This window comes from Rattus norvegicus, chromosome 11, assembly GCF_036323735.1.
Source record: "Rattus norvegicus strain BN/NHsdMcwi chromosome 11, GRCr8, whole genome shotgun sequence".
Taxonomy (NCBI): Eukaryota; Metazoa; Chordata; class Mammalia; order Rodentia; family Muridae; genus Rattus; species Rattus norvegicus.
In genome coordinates this window covers 80,760,522-80,775,615 of record NC_086029.1, presented here as the reverse complement: position 1 = coordinate 80,775,615, position 15,094 = coordinate 80,760,522, and the positions used below count along the sequence as shown (strand labels likewise).

Genomic DNA, 15,094 nt, shown 5'->3' with positions numbered 1-15,094 from the left:
GCCAGCCTAGGCTACGTACTGAGTTCTAGGTCAGCCTGGACTGTACGGAGTAAGATCCTGTTTCAAACAACAAATGTGGCCCTGGAGAGGCGGCTCAGCGTTTAACAGTGGACATAATACTGCCCTGTGGAGAACCCCAGTTTGGTTCCCAGCACCTGTGTCAGGTGTCCACAACCACCTGTAACTCTAGGGCATTCGGCACCCTCAAGGGTACTTGTGTGAGCATGCATGCTCACACACATGCACGCACATGCACAAATGTAAAAGAGTAAGCATAAAACAAAATTTTTAACTTTAGAATAGGCATGCCTTGAAAAATATATTTCAATGACCTAGCATATTTACCTTGTAGCATCAGGGGCAATGCTTACACTCTTTCTTGCTATTAACATTTTGATTAGAGGACTGGAGAGGTGACTCGTTGGTTAAGAGCTTTTGCTGTTCCTCCAAAGGACCTGAGTTCAGTTCCTATCAGGGGTTTTGCAACTCTGTAACTATAGTTCCAGGCATCCTATACCTCTGGCCTCCGTGGCCTTTACTTATGTGCACATACACGCGTATAGACACAAAGCTATGTAAGGTTAAAGATAATAAACCTTTTTAATTAGATGAAGTAGCATTTTGAATAAAGACAAATACTGTAGTACTAGAAATTCCACAACTGCTATAGATGGCTGTCCACCAGCAACGGAGGGCCTTAAAGAAAGCATCAGTGTGTCCAGCCCCACCTCAGACGAGTCAAGTAATGAGGTCAGAGTCCTTAGGGCAGGTTTCCAGGTGGGGTTTTTTCAGAACCTACCCCTAGATGATTGTGAAGTGCAGATGGGCTGCGAAACCCATGTCAGTCCATTCTTGAAGCACCCGGCCTTTGGTCTAGAGTCCATGCTGTGCACATACATGCCGACCTCACTGTTTAACGTCTTCAGTCTGCTTTCATATGTCTGTTCTGCTTCACTCTATCCAAGCCCTGATCCTGTCCCCAGCTTCAGACTTTCTGACAAAAGAGGTCATCTTCTAAGACAGTGGTTCTCAGCCTTCCTAATGCTGCGACCCTTTAATGCAGATCCTCATGTGGTGGTGACTCCCAGCCATAACTATTTCATAACTGTAATTTTGCTGCTGTTATAAATCATAATGTAGATACCTGTGTTTTCTGGTGGCCTTAGACCACCCTTGTGGCAGTATCAACCCCTTGTTCGAGAACCTCGGTTCTAAGGCGTGGTTTCTTTGCCAGCCTTCACACCGTCGTCTGGGAGGAAGGACATGAAGGAGCTTCTGTGTGCACTGCAGCCTGGCCAAGTGCACAGAGCCACAGCCTCGCCACGGGGTCCAGCCCTGGAGCCTGAGTTCTTACTCAGCTGAAGAAGAAGAGTTTAATAGCCACGTTATATTCTCACATAACTGTGGGCTGCAATAACAGTGAATCCAAACAACAGATGGATAAGGACTACAGGGAGCGGGGAGAGGCTACTTTCATCCTGGTTGGATTCTTCGTGTATCTGATGTCTATTGCTGTGTAAGAAACGGCTCTCAAACTGATTTTTTGTTTAAAGCAGTCGCCATCTTTAATCCACTCTGTGAGTCAGCAATTCGGAGCTTGCCCAGTGAGAACAGCTTGCTCTACAGTGCCCAGGACTCCTCGGCTGCAGGCAGGAGTCGATTGAAGGCCTGTTTCGCTCACAGTTGGTCAACACTAGCTGTCGCAGGAGCATCCACATACTACATGCATACTACATACTACATACTACATACTACATACTACAGTAGAGCATCGGAATCTCAAGTGTGAGCCGTCTGACAGCCAGGACACCTGCTGCCTTTATTGCTTAGCTTGTGAAGCCAGTGTTATTTCTTCTGTCAGGAGGACTTGCAAAAGCCCACTCTGGTGAATGGGAACAAAGTCCCATCTCCTGAGGGAATCTCATTTCCTATTTTTCAAAAATCAGACACGATGGAATGCATTAGGTGCAGCCATCTTGGGAAAGTCTGATTGGACCCACACCATCTGTCTTTTTAACTTCTTAATCCCTTTCCTCCTTCAGATTCTAAAGTAACAAGTACTTGTTGTAAGAAAAAAAGAGCCAATATGACTCTAGATGTACCCACTATTTTACTATCCCGGTTCCTCTCTCTAGAGAGAAACACAATAGACTGAGTGTGTTTTGTGTGCACAGGATACCTATGCAGACATATGGGTTACAGCGCACCACTCCTGTGTCCTTCGACTTGCCTTTCGCACTCATTGTGTGATGGGCAGAGATTCGTGTCAGTACACGGCAAACCACCTGACTTAAAGGGCCAGCTGTCCTCGTATGGCTCTGTCCTAAATTAATCCATCTTCCGCCAATGGACTTTAGGTTTTCATGCTTTCAAGGATTAGAGTATTTTGTTGTCGTGTTTAAGGCTATAAATTAATGTGGCAGGGCATACTTTTTCTTTGCAAACGACTTGAGTTTCTCTAGCCTTAAAATGAAAAACGAGGCATGGACACATTTATTCCAAGGTTTAAAAAACAGCCTTTGAAGGAAGCTCTTTTTTTGTTTATTTAGAAAAAAGAGTTTATTGCAGGAAGCAACGTAACAAAGAGGGGTACTTCTCCTTTTCTCCTGCCTTGAACTCAGGCTGACATGGGTTTGCATGTGGATTTCTCACAGTTCTGGCTGACGCTTAGGGGTAGGCTCCCTAGAGGTTGACAGCAAATGGGAACCCAGTTAACAGCAAGGTAAAAAAAAGTGTCAAAAGTCACCCAAAAAGTGACGAACAAAGAAAGAAGACTTTCTCGGCCATGTAGGTGATGAGATGTCCGTGGTGTAGATCTTAGCAGTGTGCCATTCTTCAGTCTGTCCATCCTCTTCTCAAAGACAGCTAATCCGAGAAGCATTCTGGTGGAAATGAGGGGTTTGCTTCTTCAGAGATGGGCTATTAAGACCCCTCTGAAAGCTGAGGATGTAACTCAGTGGTAGAACAGTCCAGCACAAACAAAGCCCTGAGTTCCACTACCAGCACTGTAAAGCCAAAACTGAAAACAAAGCCCCATAAATGAATGAAACCCAATTTGCTCGCCGCAAACCCTGATGAAACAACATAAAAAAGACTTTGGGGGCGTAGTGCTCAAGTGAGACAAGCCAGGCACAAAACGGTAAATACTGTACTATTCCATGTAGAGGCTAGCTTATATCCCGAGTAGACAGAAGGACAGACAGTGGTTGAGGGCACAACGGGAAGGGGCGGCGGAGTGTGCATTTTCTGTACGAGGTGATGAAAAACGTTTTGGACATAGTGTTGGATCCTTGAGGAACTAATTCCGTGAGCGAGATTAACCACACTGAAACTGTACAGTGAAAATGGCCCAGACAGCAAACTTTATGTAAGGCACCTTCGCAGGAACAGCTTCCCTGGAGTAGCAAAGAGAGGATAGGGCGCCACCAGTGTTCCCGGGCTTCGCCTTCCCTTTTGTTTTAAAAGAACAGCTTCTATTTTTAGGGATTTCACACAAAGGCTTGTGGGCGTGGGAAGTACTCCCAGCTGCCCTCCTGTTTCTCAGAAGCCCACATGGAAGCCTGGCAAGTTATTTAAGGTTTAGGAACTATGCCAGATTGAAAATGGAGATAATTTAATCTCCCTGTATATTAATTCCCACCCCTGGCCCTGCAACCCGAGCCCCTGGAAACCTGATTTCTCCCCTAAGAAAGACGCTCCCGTACCCCTGCTGAGTAGTGAGGGTCACCCTCCTGCCTCTCAGCATGCCCGGGGCGCTTTCTTGTCTCTAGAAGCTCCATTCCCTGCCAGTTCCGTGTCACCCGGCTGAACCACCGCCCTTCAGGACAGGTGGTGCTCAGGGCCTGGGTCTCAAGTCCAGATGCTCGGTCCCGACGTGGGGCGGGAGACTCAGGGCAGGTGACCCGGAGCGCGGCCACGTGGCGGGACGGGGTGGGGCGGGCGTGGCCTCCGGAGCCCGGGGAGGTGCAGGTGAAGGTCCGGGTACTGCTCCGCGGAGGGGAAGAATGGCCAGGGTCCGGAGGACCTGACCCTGGTGCCCAGAACCTCATCCCGCAGCCCCCAGATCTTCTTAGGGTAACCTGTCCGTTCCTGGTCCCACGTTCGCTCAGGTCTCTAGAATCTTTTCTCCCCGGCAGGATGGGGTGCACGGTCGGTTGCCTCAGCCCTTCTCTCTCCCTCCCTTTCTTCCAAATGTCACAGGGCAAGGTCCCTGGCCTCAGGAAAGCCAGATCAACTCCTCTGGTGGGCCAGAACTGTACTTTTCTTGCCTGCCCTATTCTGGCTAGGGTCCAGGGGCCTCTCAAGACAGCCCCCAATCCTCTGACTCTGCTTGCAATCACCACCAGATTCGGGTTACAGTGAGACCCCAGTCCCCTTGCTCTGAGTCAAGGGTTCCTTCCCAAGGCACTGGGAAAGAAATGCAGGGAAGCTGGTCAGTCAGCATAGACCATTCCCCAATATTTCAGGAGTTCAGGGAGTAGGGAGTGAACTGTACGGGTTCCCATGGCCTCAGGACAACAGGAGATGAAGTGGGCTCTGAACCATGAATGGGGTACTGGAGGCCAGTGGGGAGGAGCCCCCAGATGGGGCCAATAAGGTTCGTACTTCACCCACGGCCTTACTTAGTGCAGAGGAAGCTGGACAGACAAGAAGCAGCAAGGGACGGAGGGCCTGGCCTGACAGAGTGATGTTTGCTTTCCAGAGTGGTCTCCCCATCTAGAGTATCAGAACCTCACTTCCTGAAGAATGGCCCAGAGGTCTCCACAGGAACTTTTCCACGAGGCAGCCCAGCAGGTAAGACTGGTCCAGGGATGGCGATGGAGCTGGCAGAGGCCAGCAGGACAGACAGGTGTGAGTAGTGGGGTGTCCGTGGCAGTGCAGTAATTTCAAAGCAGTTATCTCAGGTTTACTTAGGCATTGATATCATACCTTGGACAACGGTTAGCCGTGGGCAGAAAGCCTCCTTTGGCATTAGCTGTGATGTGCTCGGTCCTCTGCCTCACCCCCCACCCCCCATCATGGGAATAACTCAGATTCGGGAGGCCGAGACTCAGATGATATGAGCTCCTTTTAATAACAAATCAGACCAGTCAGAAGGTACGTTTTTTTTTTTTGTTTTGTTTTTTTGTTTTTTTTTTTTTTTTTTGTTCTTTTTTTCGGAGCTGGGGACCGAGCCCAGGGCCTTGCGCTTCCTAGGTAAGCGCTCTACCACTGAGCTAAATCCCCAGCCCCCAGAAGGTACGTTTATGTCTAGAAAAGCTCATCTACTGAAACAGATTCTGTTGTTTCTGGGATGATTTTGTTTTTAAGTCCTTGCCTATATATATATTTCATATCTCAAGCTCTGGGTGCAGAACTGAAAGTCAGGAGGTGGTAGGGAATCCAAGCTACATGTTAACCCCCCTTTCATGTGTGCCCGGATGTCCGTGAAGGAATGCTTCCCGAAGACTGGCAGGCAGTAGATGCTTGCTCAGTAAGATACACCACTCTGTCTCCTTCCTCAGGGGCAGAGTTTATTTCTCTGACCTTGGCACTTATTGTAAATCCTCACACTTAGCCCCAGGAATGGTCAGGCTGCTTAGAAATGAATGACTGGGACCTTAGACTTGATCCTCAAACATACTTACTTCATCACAGGCTGGGGTGTACCTTAGGGGTGCAGCACTTGCTCTGTGTGATGTCCTGGCTCAAAAAAAAAAAAAAAAAAAAAAAAAGAAAAGAAAGAAAGAAAGAAAAGAAAAAAGAAAAAGAAAAAGAAAATTACTCTTGGCTAGAACTATCGATTCTCGGGCAAGAAAGCTTGTGGCCGTGTTCTTGCTGTGGGACCCAAAGACTTGGGGACCCTCAGAGAGTTTCTTTCTTTCTTTTTTAAGTGGACAATGGGTGAATGTCAGTTGGCTGACCAGATGAAGAAATACCAGGCAACTGTAGTGCCGAGACAATCCTTTTAAGTTCCTCAGGAGAATGCCCACTCTTAAACTGTGTGCCACATTACAGAAACACGGAGATCCATCACTCTTAACAAAGCTTATTGTTTAAATTATATGTATATGCTGTGTCTGTGTTTGCATCTGTGCACATGCGTGCAGTGCTGGTGGAGGCTAGGGGAGGAAGTTACTCCCAGGAGCTGGAGTTACAGATCCTGTGAGTTGCTGGAAGAAGGTACAGGAACCAAACGTCTGCAAGAACTTACCTCTTCCACCCCCATCCCCCTTTCTTCCTCTCTCCACATTGTCTAGGGTACCATTTCTTGCCTGGGATGTTCATATCCTCCTAACATCTTTCTCCTACATAGTTCCTTCTGTAGCACTGACCTGTGCATTTGACTTCTTTTTTAAAAAAAGATTTACTTATTTATTTTATATATGTGAGCACACTGTAGCTGTCTTCAGACACACCAGAAGAAGGCAACAGATCTCATTACAGATGGTTGTGAGCCACCATGTGGCTGCTGGGAATTGAACTCAGGACCTCTGGAAGAGCAGTCAGTGCTCTAACCGCTGAGCCATCTCTCCAGACTCCGCATTTGACTTCTTGAGGCTGAGAGTCTTTAAGTAGCTTCTCTTACATCAGTGTCCAGTTTAAACTTTCTGTCCTGGCCCTCAGATCTTCTGAGATATGTTTCCCATTGTACCTGGGTCTTTCCTACTCGATTCTGCCTGGAGAATCTGGAGAGCGTAGCGTGGTCATTCTGTCTTCTTTCCCAGAGGTTGGGGATGTTCAGAAGCATCCCCAATACTTGATACAGGCGATGGGGTATAACCGTGCTGCTTGTATGTCTGGGATTGGATAAACAACCATTCGCCTCAGGTCTTGAAGTGTTAGTAGAAATGGATCGTGTGGTAAATCCGGGAAACACATCCTAGATGGGATAGGTGGAAAATTATGGTAGCCACCAGGTAGTGAGCGTTTTCTTACTCTAAACACTTAATATATGCTATCTTTACACTCTGGAATTCATACAATTACTTTGGTATGATTGACAAGGACTGGAGGTCTTCGAGTGTAGGCATGTCTGGTGTGAAGGGCCAACATTTCTCCTTTTCTGGTATATGCCTTCTGCTCCACATATATGCAGAATCCATCCAGATGGTAAGACGAGGGCCTTTGGGGGATTCAGAGGGGAGCGGACAGTAAATTGAGGCTCTCCATGGGAGTCAGAGTAGTGAGGTAGCTAATGTTTTTGAAGTTGAACTCTAGAGTGGCTGGACTGCAGTAAAATCTTGAACCCTTTTGTAACCTTTACCCCAGCCATGGTGGTAGGAAATTCTAGGAAGAGCTTTGGCGCAAGTATGTCAAATGGGATTAAGTAGACAGAATCCAGTAGGAAGACAGGCTATGGAGTGTTGTACAAAACCCTTCTGTCTTGACCTGTCTCTTGAGCACCATGAGTGGGAAGCAGCCTGTAGCTGTGAGTTAGGTAGAGACTGGATTCTTGGGTGGGAGTGTGTGTGTGTGTGTGTGTGTGTGTGTGTGTGTGTGTGTGTGTGTATGTGTGTGAAATGAACTCACTGACCAGGGCTTGTAGATCTAAGGGTTAACACTCTGGTGGTCAAAGTTACATGTACAGACTGGGCTTTAGTGCTGACTCTGCATTTGGTGAGTCTGGGTAATTTTCTTACTTCACGGAGCCTCTATTTCCTCACCTATGAAATGGCTATAATGACGGAGCCTACTCTAGAGGAATGAGAAAAATAAAGGAGACAATTCTTGTAAATTATCATACGGGACTTGGTTCATAGTAAGCATTCAGTAACGTTTGTGAAGGTAGGGAGGCCACACTTAGTCCCGGGCAGCCATATTATACATAATCAGAAGGACCAGCTGGCAAATGAATGCATGATTTAGCACAGCAAGGCCAGGCAATAGAAGGACAAAGACAGGAATGTCACATCCAGAATGACACCCGGAGGAAGTGCTTCCCAGTGTCTGATCGTGCCTGGGTCAGGTCCCCAGCCTGAGGACACTTTGGCCCTTGCCCCTTGTCGCCTATATTGATTGCCCAGCAATGCCTGGCTTCTAGCTGTCTCCTCGGTTCCACCTAAATTAGCTTCATCAGTCATAGAAAGAAAGTCTGCTCCCATTTGAGCACAGTGGTCAGCTAGAAGGAAGTGTAAGTAAGGGAGATGTCTTAGTCAGGATTACTGTTGTTTTGATGAAATACCATAACCAAAAGCAATTTGGGTAGAAAAGGGTTTATTTTGGTTATAATTCTATTTCACAGTTCATCATCATCTAAGGCAGTCAGGGCAAGAACTCAAGCAGGGCAGGAACCTGGAGTCAGGAGCTGATGCAGAGGCCATGGAGGAGTGCTGCTTACTGGCTTGTTCCTCATGGCTTGCTCAGCTTGCTTTCTTAGAGAACCCAGGACCACCAGCCCAGAGATGGCCCCGCCCTCAGTGGGATGGGCCTTCCGCCATCAATCACTGATTATTCCGGAGGCTTGCTTACTGCCTGATCTTATGGAGGCATTGCCTCACCTGCGATTTCCTCCTCTCAGATGACTCTACTTGTGTCAAGTTGACATAAAAACTAGCCAGCACAAGAGGCAAATCAACCCAAACTTATCAGGAGACGTGGGTCCTCAGAGATTCTATGGCCTGGCCCCTTGCTCAGCATGTCAGGGAACAAGCCCAGAGATGTCGAATTTCCCCAAAACACATGACAAGGAGTGGCAGAGCTAGGCAGAAACAGTTAATGACTTTGTAAGGCAGTTAGGGATGATCTAGTCTCCAAGTAACAGCATTCTAAACAAAAAACAAAAAAAAACAAAAAAACAAACAAAACAAAACAAAACAAAACAAAACAAAAAAACCCAACAACAACAACAACAACAAAAGACTTTACTCTCATTTCTGAGTCCTCAAAAATAAGGCTGTGCCAGTCCACGGGGCAATGCACTGGGTTTAGTCAGGCGGCCAAAGACAAGAGTGAGAGGAATCTAAGACCAAGGCTTTTGCTGGGGGTTCTGCAGGAACAAGAAGGCAGGGTAGAGTGAACAGTTTGGAATGTGCTGATCTGAAGAATTTTTCTGGACTCTGGATTCCAGAATTGGTCTCTAGTTTCCTAGTAATTGGTCCGGGAATGATTTAGGTTCAAAGAAATACTGGCCTGGTGTTCAGGAGTTAGTGGCCGCAGGTTTAGACTGAGAATTGGTAGGTCGCCTTATGAAAGACGTTTTCCTGTCTGCTTTTGCTCTCTCAGATAGCCAGTAGGATTGGGTCTATGCCTATGTGTGAGTGGATGACTTGTGTTACTTCAAACGTTTGCATTGCCCTTGGCTACATCTCATCCATGGCCAGAAGCGGAGAAAGAAAATTGCTGTCTCTGTCAGATATGATAGATTGGAGTTTGCAAAGAGACGTTTCAATATTAAGGATGCATTCTTGTCATCTGACTGAGGTGCCGCTGGGTGGTACTTAGACTATGGTCTGACTCCCTTAAATATGTAGCTTTTAATGAACGGAAAAATGAAATGAGGAGGACATGACTCCTCAAGCGTGGAGAAGATTTTTATTGTCGATGTAAGGAGGATATCGGGCAGAGGGAAGAGTCCAGGCTGAACATAGCTGCTCAACTAAACCGGACCATGAGAAATGAGAGAGGAGGAGGGGGAGAGGAGCCACCGACCAATAGAAGTCCCCTGGGCCAAGAGACCAAGAGACAAGCATAGAGGGATATGGCTGAGCTATATAGGGATCGGGCTGGGGGAGGGGAGACCGGAAGCAGAAACCCAGTCCCCGGGAGGGAGAGGTTTAGGGTAGAGGGTAGGATGAGAAGCGCTGGGAGGAGCCACAGGTACTGAGGGATGCTGGGAGAGCTGGGAGGAGTAACGGGTACTGAGGCATGCTGGGAGAGCTGGGAGGAGCAACGGGTACTGAGGAAGAACTGTTTTGTATCTGTTTCAATAAGCTAATAGGCACATAAGTTAGCCATTCGTCTCAGGTTCCTGAGACCTAACACTTCCGGATAGGTAATAGTTTAAACACTATAGCTGTATGTTCACAGACCAATGTGAATTATGCTGAACAAACCTCATATCTCAGTATAATTCAGCTAAATATCTTCATTTGCTCATCCATAGTTTGTCAAGGATGTTAAATCTATTACACATCAATTTTTAAAACATTTTTCTCTCCTCGAGCTTTAAGGCCTTATTCAGATGGTGCAGCGTGGTGGTGACGGTGATATAGGATTGTTCTACACAGTCTTTAGAGGCAACGCCCAGGCAGCCTACAATGCACTTCTAAGGGGACAGTGACAGTGTTACCGACTCTCAGGAGAAAGAACCCATATTAGTCAGCAGCATGTCGCTAGGAGGAAACATATATAAGTAACTTATAAAGGGGAAGGGTTTACTTAATAGGTTCAAAGCCTGCATCAGCTTAGTTCTGCTAAATTTGTTGATTATCGTAGTGGGGAGACCATGTAAAGTAGAGAGAGATGCATTTTGAGCAAGAAGGGTCAGGGGAGGGCGAGAAAGAAGGAGAGAGGGGGAAGAGGTGGGGGAGAAGGACACATACACAGAGAGACAGACAGCGAGAGACAGACAGAGATAGGGTCTTAGGAGTAATAGTTTATGGATTGGATGGATTGCAGGTGAGAATTTATAGAACTGGCTTACGTGGTACCTGCTGGGTAGTCCAGCATTAGAGTCTGAGAACCTGGTAGGTGCCACATGTCTCAGTCGTTCTAATCTAGTGCTAAAAGCCTGGAGCAGTGGTTCTAAACCTTCCCAATGCTGCAGCCCTTTAATACGGTTCCTCATGGTGTGTTGACGCCAACCATAAAATAATTCCGTTGCTACTTCAGAACTGTAATTTCGCTACCGTTATGAATCATAGTGTAACTATCTGATACGCAGGGCATCTGATATGCATCCCCAAAGGGGTTTCAATCCATAGCGAACCGCTATCCGAAAGGGTTTCTGGAGAGCCGTTGATCTTCAGTCCACACTCTTCTGATGGCCGCTAAGCATGCTGGGAGTCACAACAGGATAGGTACACTCACCCGCAAGAGACAGAGGCCGGAAAGCAAACGGCCCTGTGTCTTCTTCCTCAGTCCTCTCCATCCAGGCTGACAGTGGAAGGTGCTCCCTACACTGGGGGAAGGTCTTCCTCCTGGAAATGCCCTCCCATAGAGGGTGTGCTCCTCCCTAATGAGTTCAAGATCTCTGGGTAACACTCACTACTTAAGGGTCCAGGTCATTTTAATACCTGGGAACCAAAAGTCTGGATGTGGAATATGGGGGTGTTAGACATCCCAACCACAGCAGGACTTATATATGTTTTCCTTATTTTGGTGAGTGCTTTTCATTCCCACAGTCAAAAAAAAAAAAAAAAAAAGGATCAGGGAATAGTGGAATTTTAAAAACCTTCTCATTTCTATGAAACATCACTGGTTGTACAGGTGCTCAGTGCTTACTGAATGACCAAGAGCCATGGAGGCCTAGCACCCTTCCCTAAGCCGGAAATAATTCTGTCCTTGCTCTAACACGACTTCCCCTATTTACAGAGTTCTTAACTAAAAGAAAACAATGTCGTGGCTCATTTGAGATATTTTAATTTTATGTGGTTATTGGTCAATGGATAATAGAAAGCAGTAGCAAATCGCGGTTCGTTTTAAAGGCACAGCAATCGTGGGAGCAGGCAGTCACCTTACAAAGGACCTCATGCAATGCATTTAAAATGTGATTCGGAAGGAGAGCATTGCTCCGTGACTCCATCCACTGAGTGCTATAATCAGATCTCTTACGTCAGCTCAGCAAAACCACACCAAAAAGCCCTCATCTATTTAAGGCGTTTTTAATACGTAGCAACTTTTTTCTTTAAATAAAAATGGAGTCTCGTCATCATTGAAACACTTCATGTGTGCAGGAAGACGCCCTCAAGTGTGCACCGGGGCACCCAGACAAAATCTCCCTTTACTCCCCTGCCCGTCCAGGCGCCAGCCACCTCAAATACTTAATGGTTTCTATTTCCTCTGCTGGTTATCATTATCACTGTAAATAAAATACTGATATCTCGGTTTCTGGGTTATTAATTTACTATCAGCTTACTTGTTGCTCCCTGCCTTCCTCCCTGCACTGCTGCCAGCTGTCTCGCCAACGTTGAGGATTGCGACAGCCCTGTGTTTTCTGTAACTGGAAGGAGCGCTTTCTTCTTTAAACGCTTTGGTTCTGGAAGTTTTAAATGGCGAACAACGTTTAATGTGGTGAGGTTGTACACATGTGGTCAACTGAGAAGCCCTGGACTCATCTGAGGGAAAATGGTCGACAGCCTTGTACCTTTGCTAGAAATTAAGGAAGTCGGGGCTGGGGATTTAGCTCAGTGGTAGAGCGCTTGCCTAGGAAGCACAAGGCCCTGGGTTCGGTCCCCAGCTCCGAAAAAAAGAACCAAAAAAAAAAAAAAGAAAGAAATTAAGGAAGTCTTAATTTCCTTTGTATTCATTCACTCTACATGAGTGAACCCGCGGCATATGTTGCAGCCTCGTTTTCTTGGACCTTTTCTCTTTTTTCTCTGGGGACTTCTCTTGTCTTTTGAGTGATCCATGTTTTCCACCCATGGATCAGATAGAACAAATCACTCTTTCCTTTTCTGACATAAAAACGGTAGGTTTTTGTTTCTTTTTCTCCTCTTGTAATAGACATTTTACAGCAGATTGAATCCAAGGTACACACACACACACACACACACACACACACACACACACACACATATATAGGCCAGGTTTGCCCTCAAGCTAAATATTAAGATTTATAAATGACGTCCTTCTTTTCATAATAGAAAATAATTTTGCGTTGCAAAATAGTTGTTCTTTCACTAAAGCCATTTGTCTTACTCAGAAATAAGTTTGCGGTTAAGTTAAATAAGTACTTACCATCTCAAGTTCCTAACATGGTTAATATTGGTGGATATTAACACATATAAGCACATGCTCTCGATTCTCTGTGGCCTTCAGCAGATGTGTGTTTGTGTGTGCGCACAGAGGCCAGAGGTCAATGTCAGGCGACTCTAGTTTTTGTTTTCTGTCTTAAAGTTTGAGACAGTCTCTCCCTGTACCTAGAGCTCACCAGTTCAGTTAGACTCAATGGCAGCAAGCTTGGGGTCTCTCTGTCAGTGCTAAAGTTACAGATGCAGGCCGGTATGCCTGGCTTTTAGGTGGTTGCTGGGGTCTGAACTAGGGTCCCTGCATAGTGTCCTGGTTTGGTTTTCTATTGCTATGAAAACACCATGACCAAAATAAACTTGGGATGGAAATAGCTTACAGGGTACAGTTCATCATCAGAGGAAGCTAGGGCAGGAGTCCAAGGCAGGAACTTGAAGCCAGCCAGGGGCACTGCTTACTGGTTTGCTCAGGATGCCCTTCTTACGCAGCCTCACCTGCTTTGGGAAGGCACCTACCCCATCATGGGATGAGCCCTTTGACCTCACAGGCATTCACAGCTTAGTCGGATCTAGGCAGCTCACAGAAGAGAGACCCTCAGATAATTCTGGCTGTGTTAAAGTTGATAGCTGAAGTTAAGCACTGTGACATACGACAAGGGCTTTATTGGTAGCGAGGCCGCCCCCCGAGTCCCTGATGTCTTCTTCAATAATTGCTTTTTAGAGCTACTTGGGGTGTGCGTACACAGGAGTCACTATGTGCGTGTGGCGGTTAGAGGACAAGTTTCAGGAGTCAGTTCTCTCATTCTGTCAATCAAATTCAGGTCATCTGGCTGACCATTCAGGTGGCAGGAAGTGGGGTGAGACAGAGGAGGACACTTTTTACTTTAAGTCAGTGTCTGAGAATCCTCATTTACTGAACGTATTTATTCTCCAATATTTCATTGTGTTAAGTAATATGTAACCTCAAAGTTACCATCATAACCATTACTAAGATATTTTATTTACGGGCTGAAGAGATGGTTAAGTGGTTGGGAGCGCTGGCTGCTCTTCCAAAAAGTCTTGAGCTCAATTCCTAGCAACCACATGGGATCCGATGCCCTCTTCTGGTGTGTCTGAAGACAGCCACAGTGTACTCATACACATAAAATAAATAAATCTTTAAAAGAATTTATTTACAGTTTTTAGTTATGGTGTATATGCGTTGCACAGCTTATGTGAGAATGTATGTAGAGGTGCCTGGAGAGGCGAAAAGTGGGTTCTCCTGGAGCTGGAGTTATAGGTGATTGTGAGCCAGCTGTGCGGGTACTGACCAGTTTGGTAGTATTAACTATGTCTAATACTGTGAAACCTTATGTTTAAACTTTATTTTGATAAAATTTAAATGATCATGTTTGTAGAACAATTTGATAGTGTACGTGCACACACACGCACACACCACCCCCAACAAAAGCCCTCAAAGCTTCAATGCACTGCTTGTCACAGTTTGTCTTTATTATTGGGTTTCTCTTGTGCTTATGATTGCCCTCTCTCTCCTTCATGTGTGCGTCTGTGTCTGTGTGTATATGTATATATGTATATTCCTTGAGAATAAGAATTTTCTTTTTCTTGGAGCCGGAGAGACAAGTCAACATTCAAGAACTCTTGCTGCTCTTGGGAAGGACCCATGTTTGAGTTCCAACACCCACATCAAGAAGCTCACAACTGGGGGGTTGGGGATTTAGCTCAGTGGTAGAGCACTTGCCTAGGAAGCGCAAGGCCCTGGGTTCGGTCCCCAGCTCCAAAAAAAAAAAAAAAAAAAAAAAAAAAAAGAAGCTCACAACTGTCTGTAACTTTCAGTTCCATGGGGTCCAATGTCCTCTTCTGGTCTCCTTGGGCATCTGCACACACATACACACGTGCAGGCCTTCACACAAACACGTAAAAATAAATCTTTAAAAAGTAATTTTCTTTTTTAAAATATTCTTGGTAAATAATAAATTTACTGAGGTCAGAAAATGTGACAATGATATATCCTATTTCCTAATCCACAGTTCATATGTAAATGTTACCAGTTACCCCACTAATTATTATCCCATACCTCTCCCCCACTAATTATTCCACCCTCCTAATTATCCTATAACCACCACCCCCCAGTCCTGATGCAAGATTCAATACAAGACTTCTGTTCCTTCAGGTCTTGATATTTTTTTCTTTTTTGGAAACAAGTT

General features: G+C 45.9%; 1 protein-coding gene across 4 annotated transcripts in view; it reads left to right on the top strand.

Moving 5' to 3' along the window:
* The first annotated feature begins 3,941 nt into the window (after positions 1-3,941).
* Slc12a8 (solute carrier family 12, member 8) overlaps positions 3,942-15,094 on the top strand; it is a 149,675-nt gene continuing 138,522 nt past the window's right edge. The window contains exons 1-2 of one of the 4 annotated variants that reach the window (XM_006248423.5): positions 3,942-4,074; positions 4,703-4,794. In XM_006248423.5, the coding sequence (XP_006248485.1) occupies positions 4,747-4,794 (48 nt within the window). In that variant the 5' untranslated portion in view covers positions 3,942-4,074; positions 4,703-4,746. Of the gene's footprint in view, positions 4,110-4,660; positions 4,795-15,094 lie in introns of those variants that run through there. The other 3 variants (XM_063270314.1, XM_039088051.2, NM_153625.2) reach the window with 3 other exon arrangements.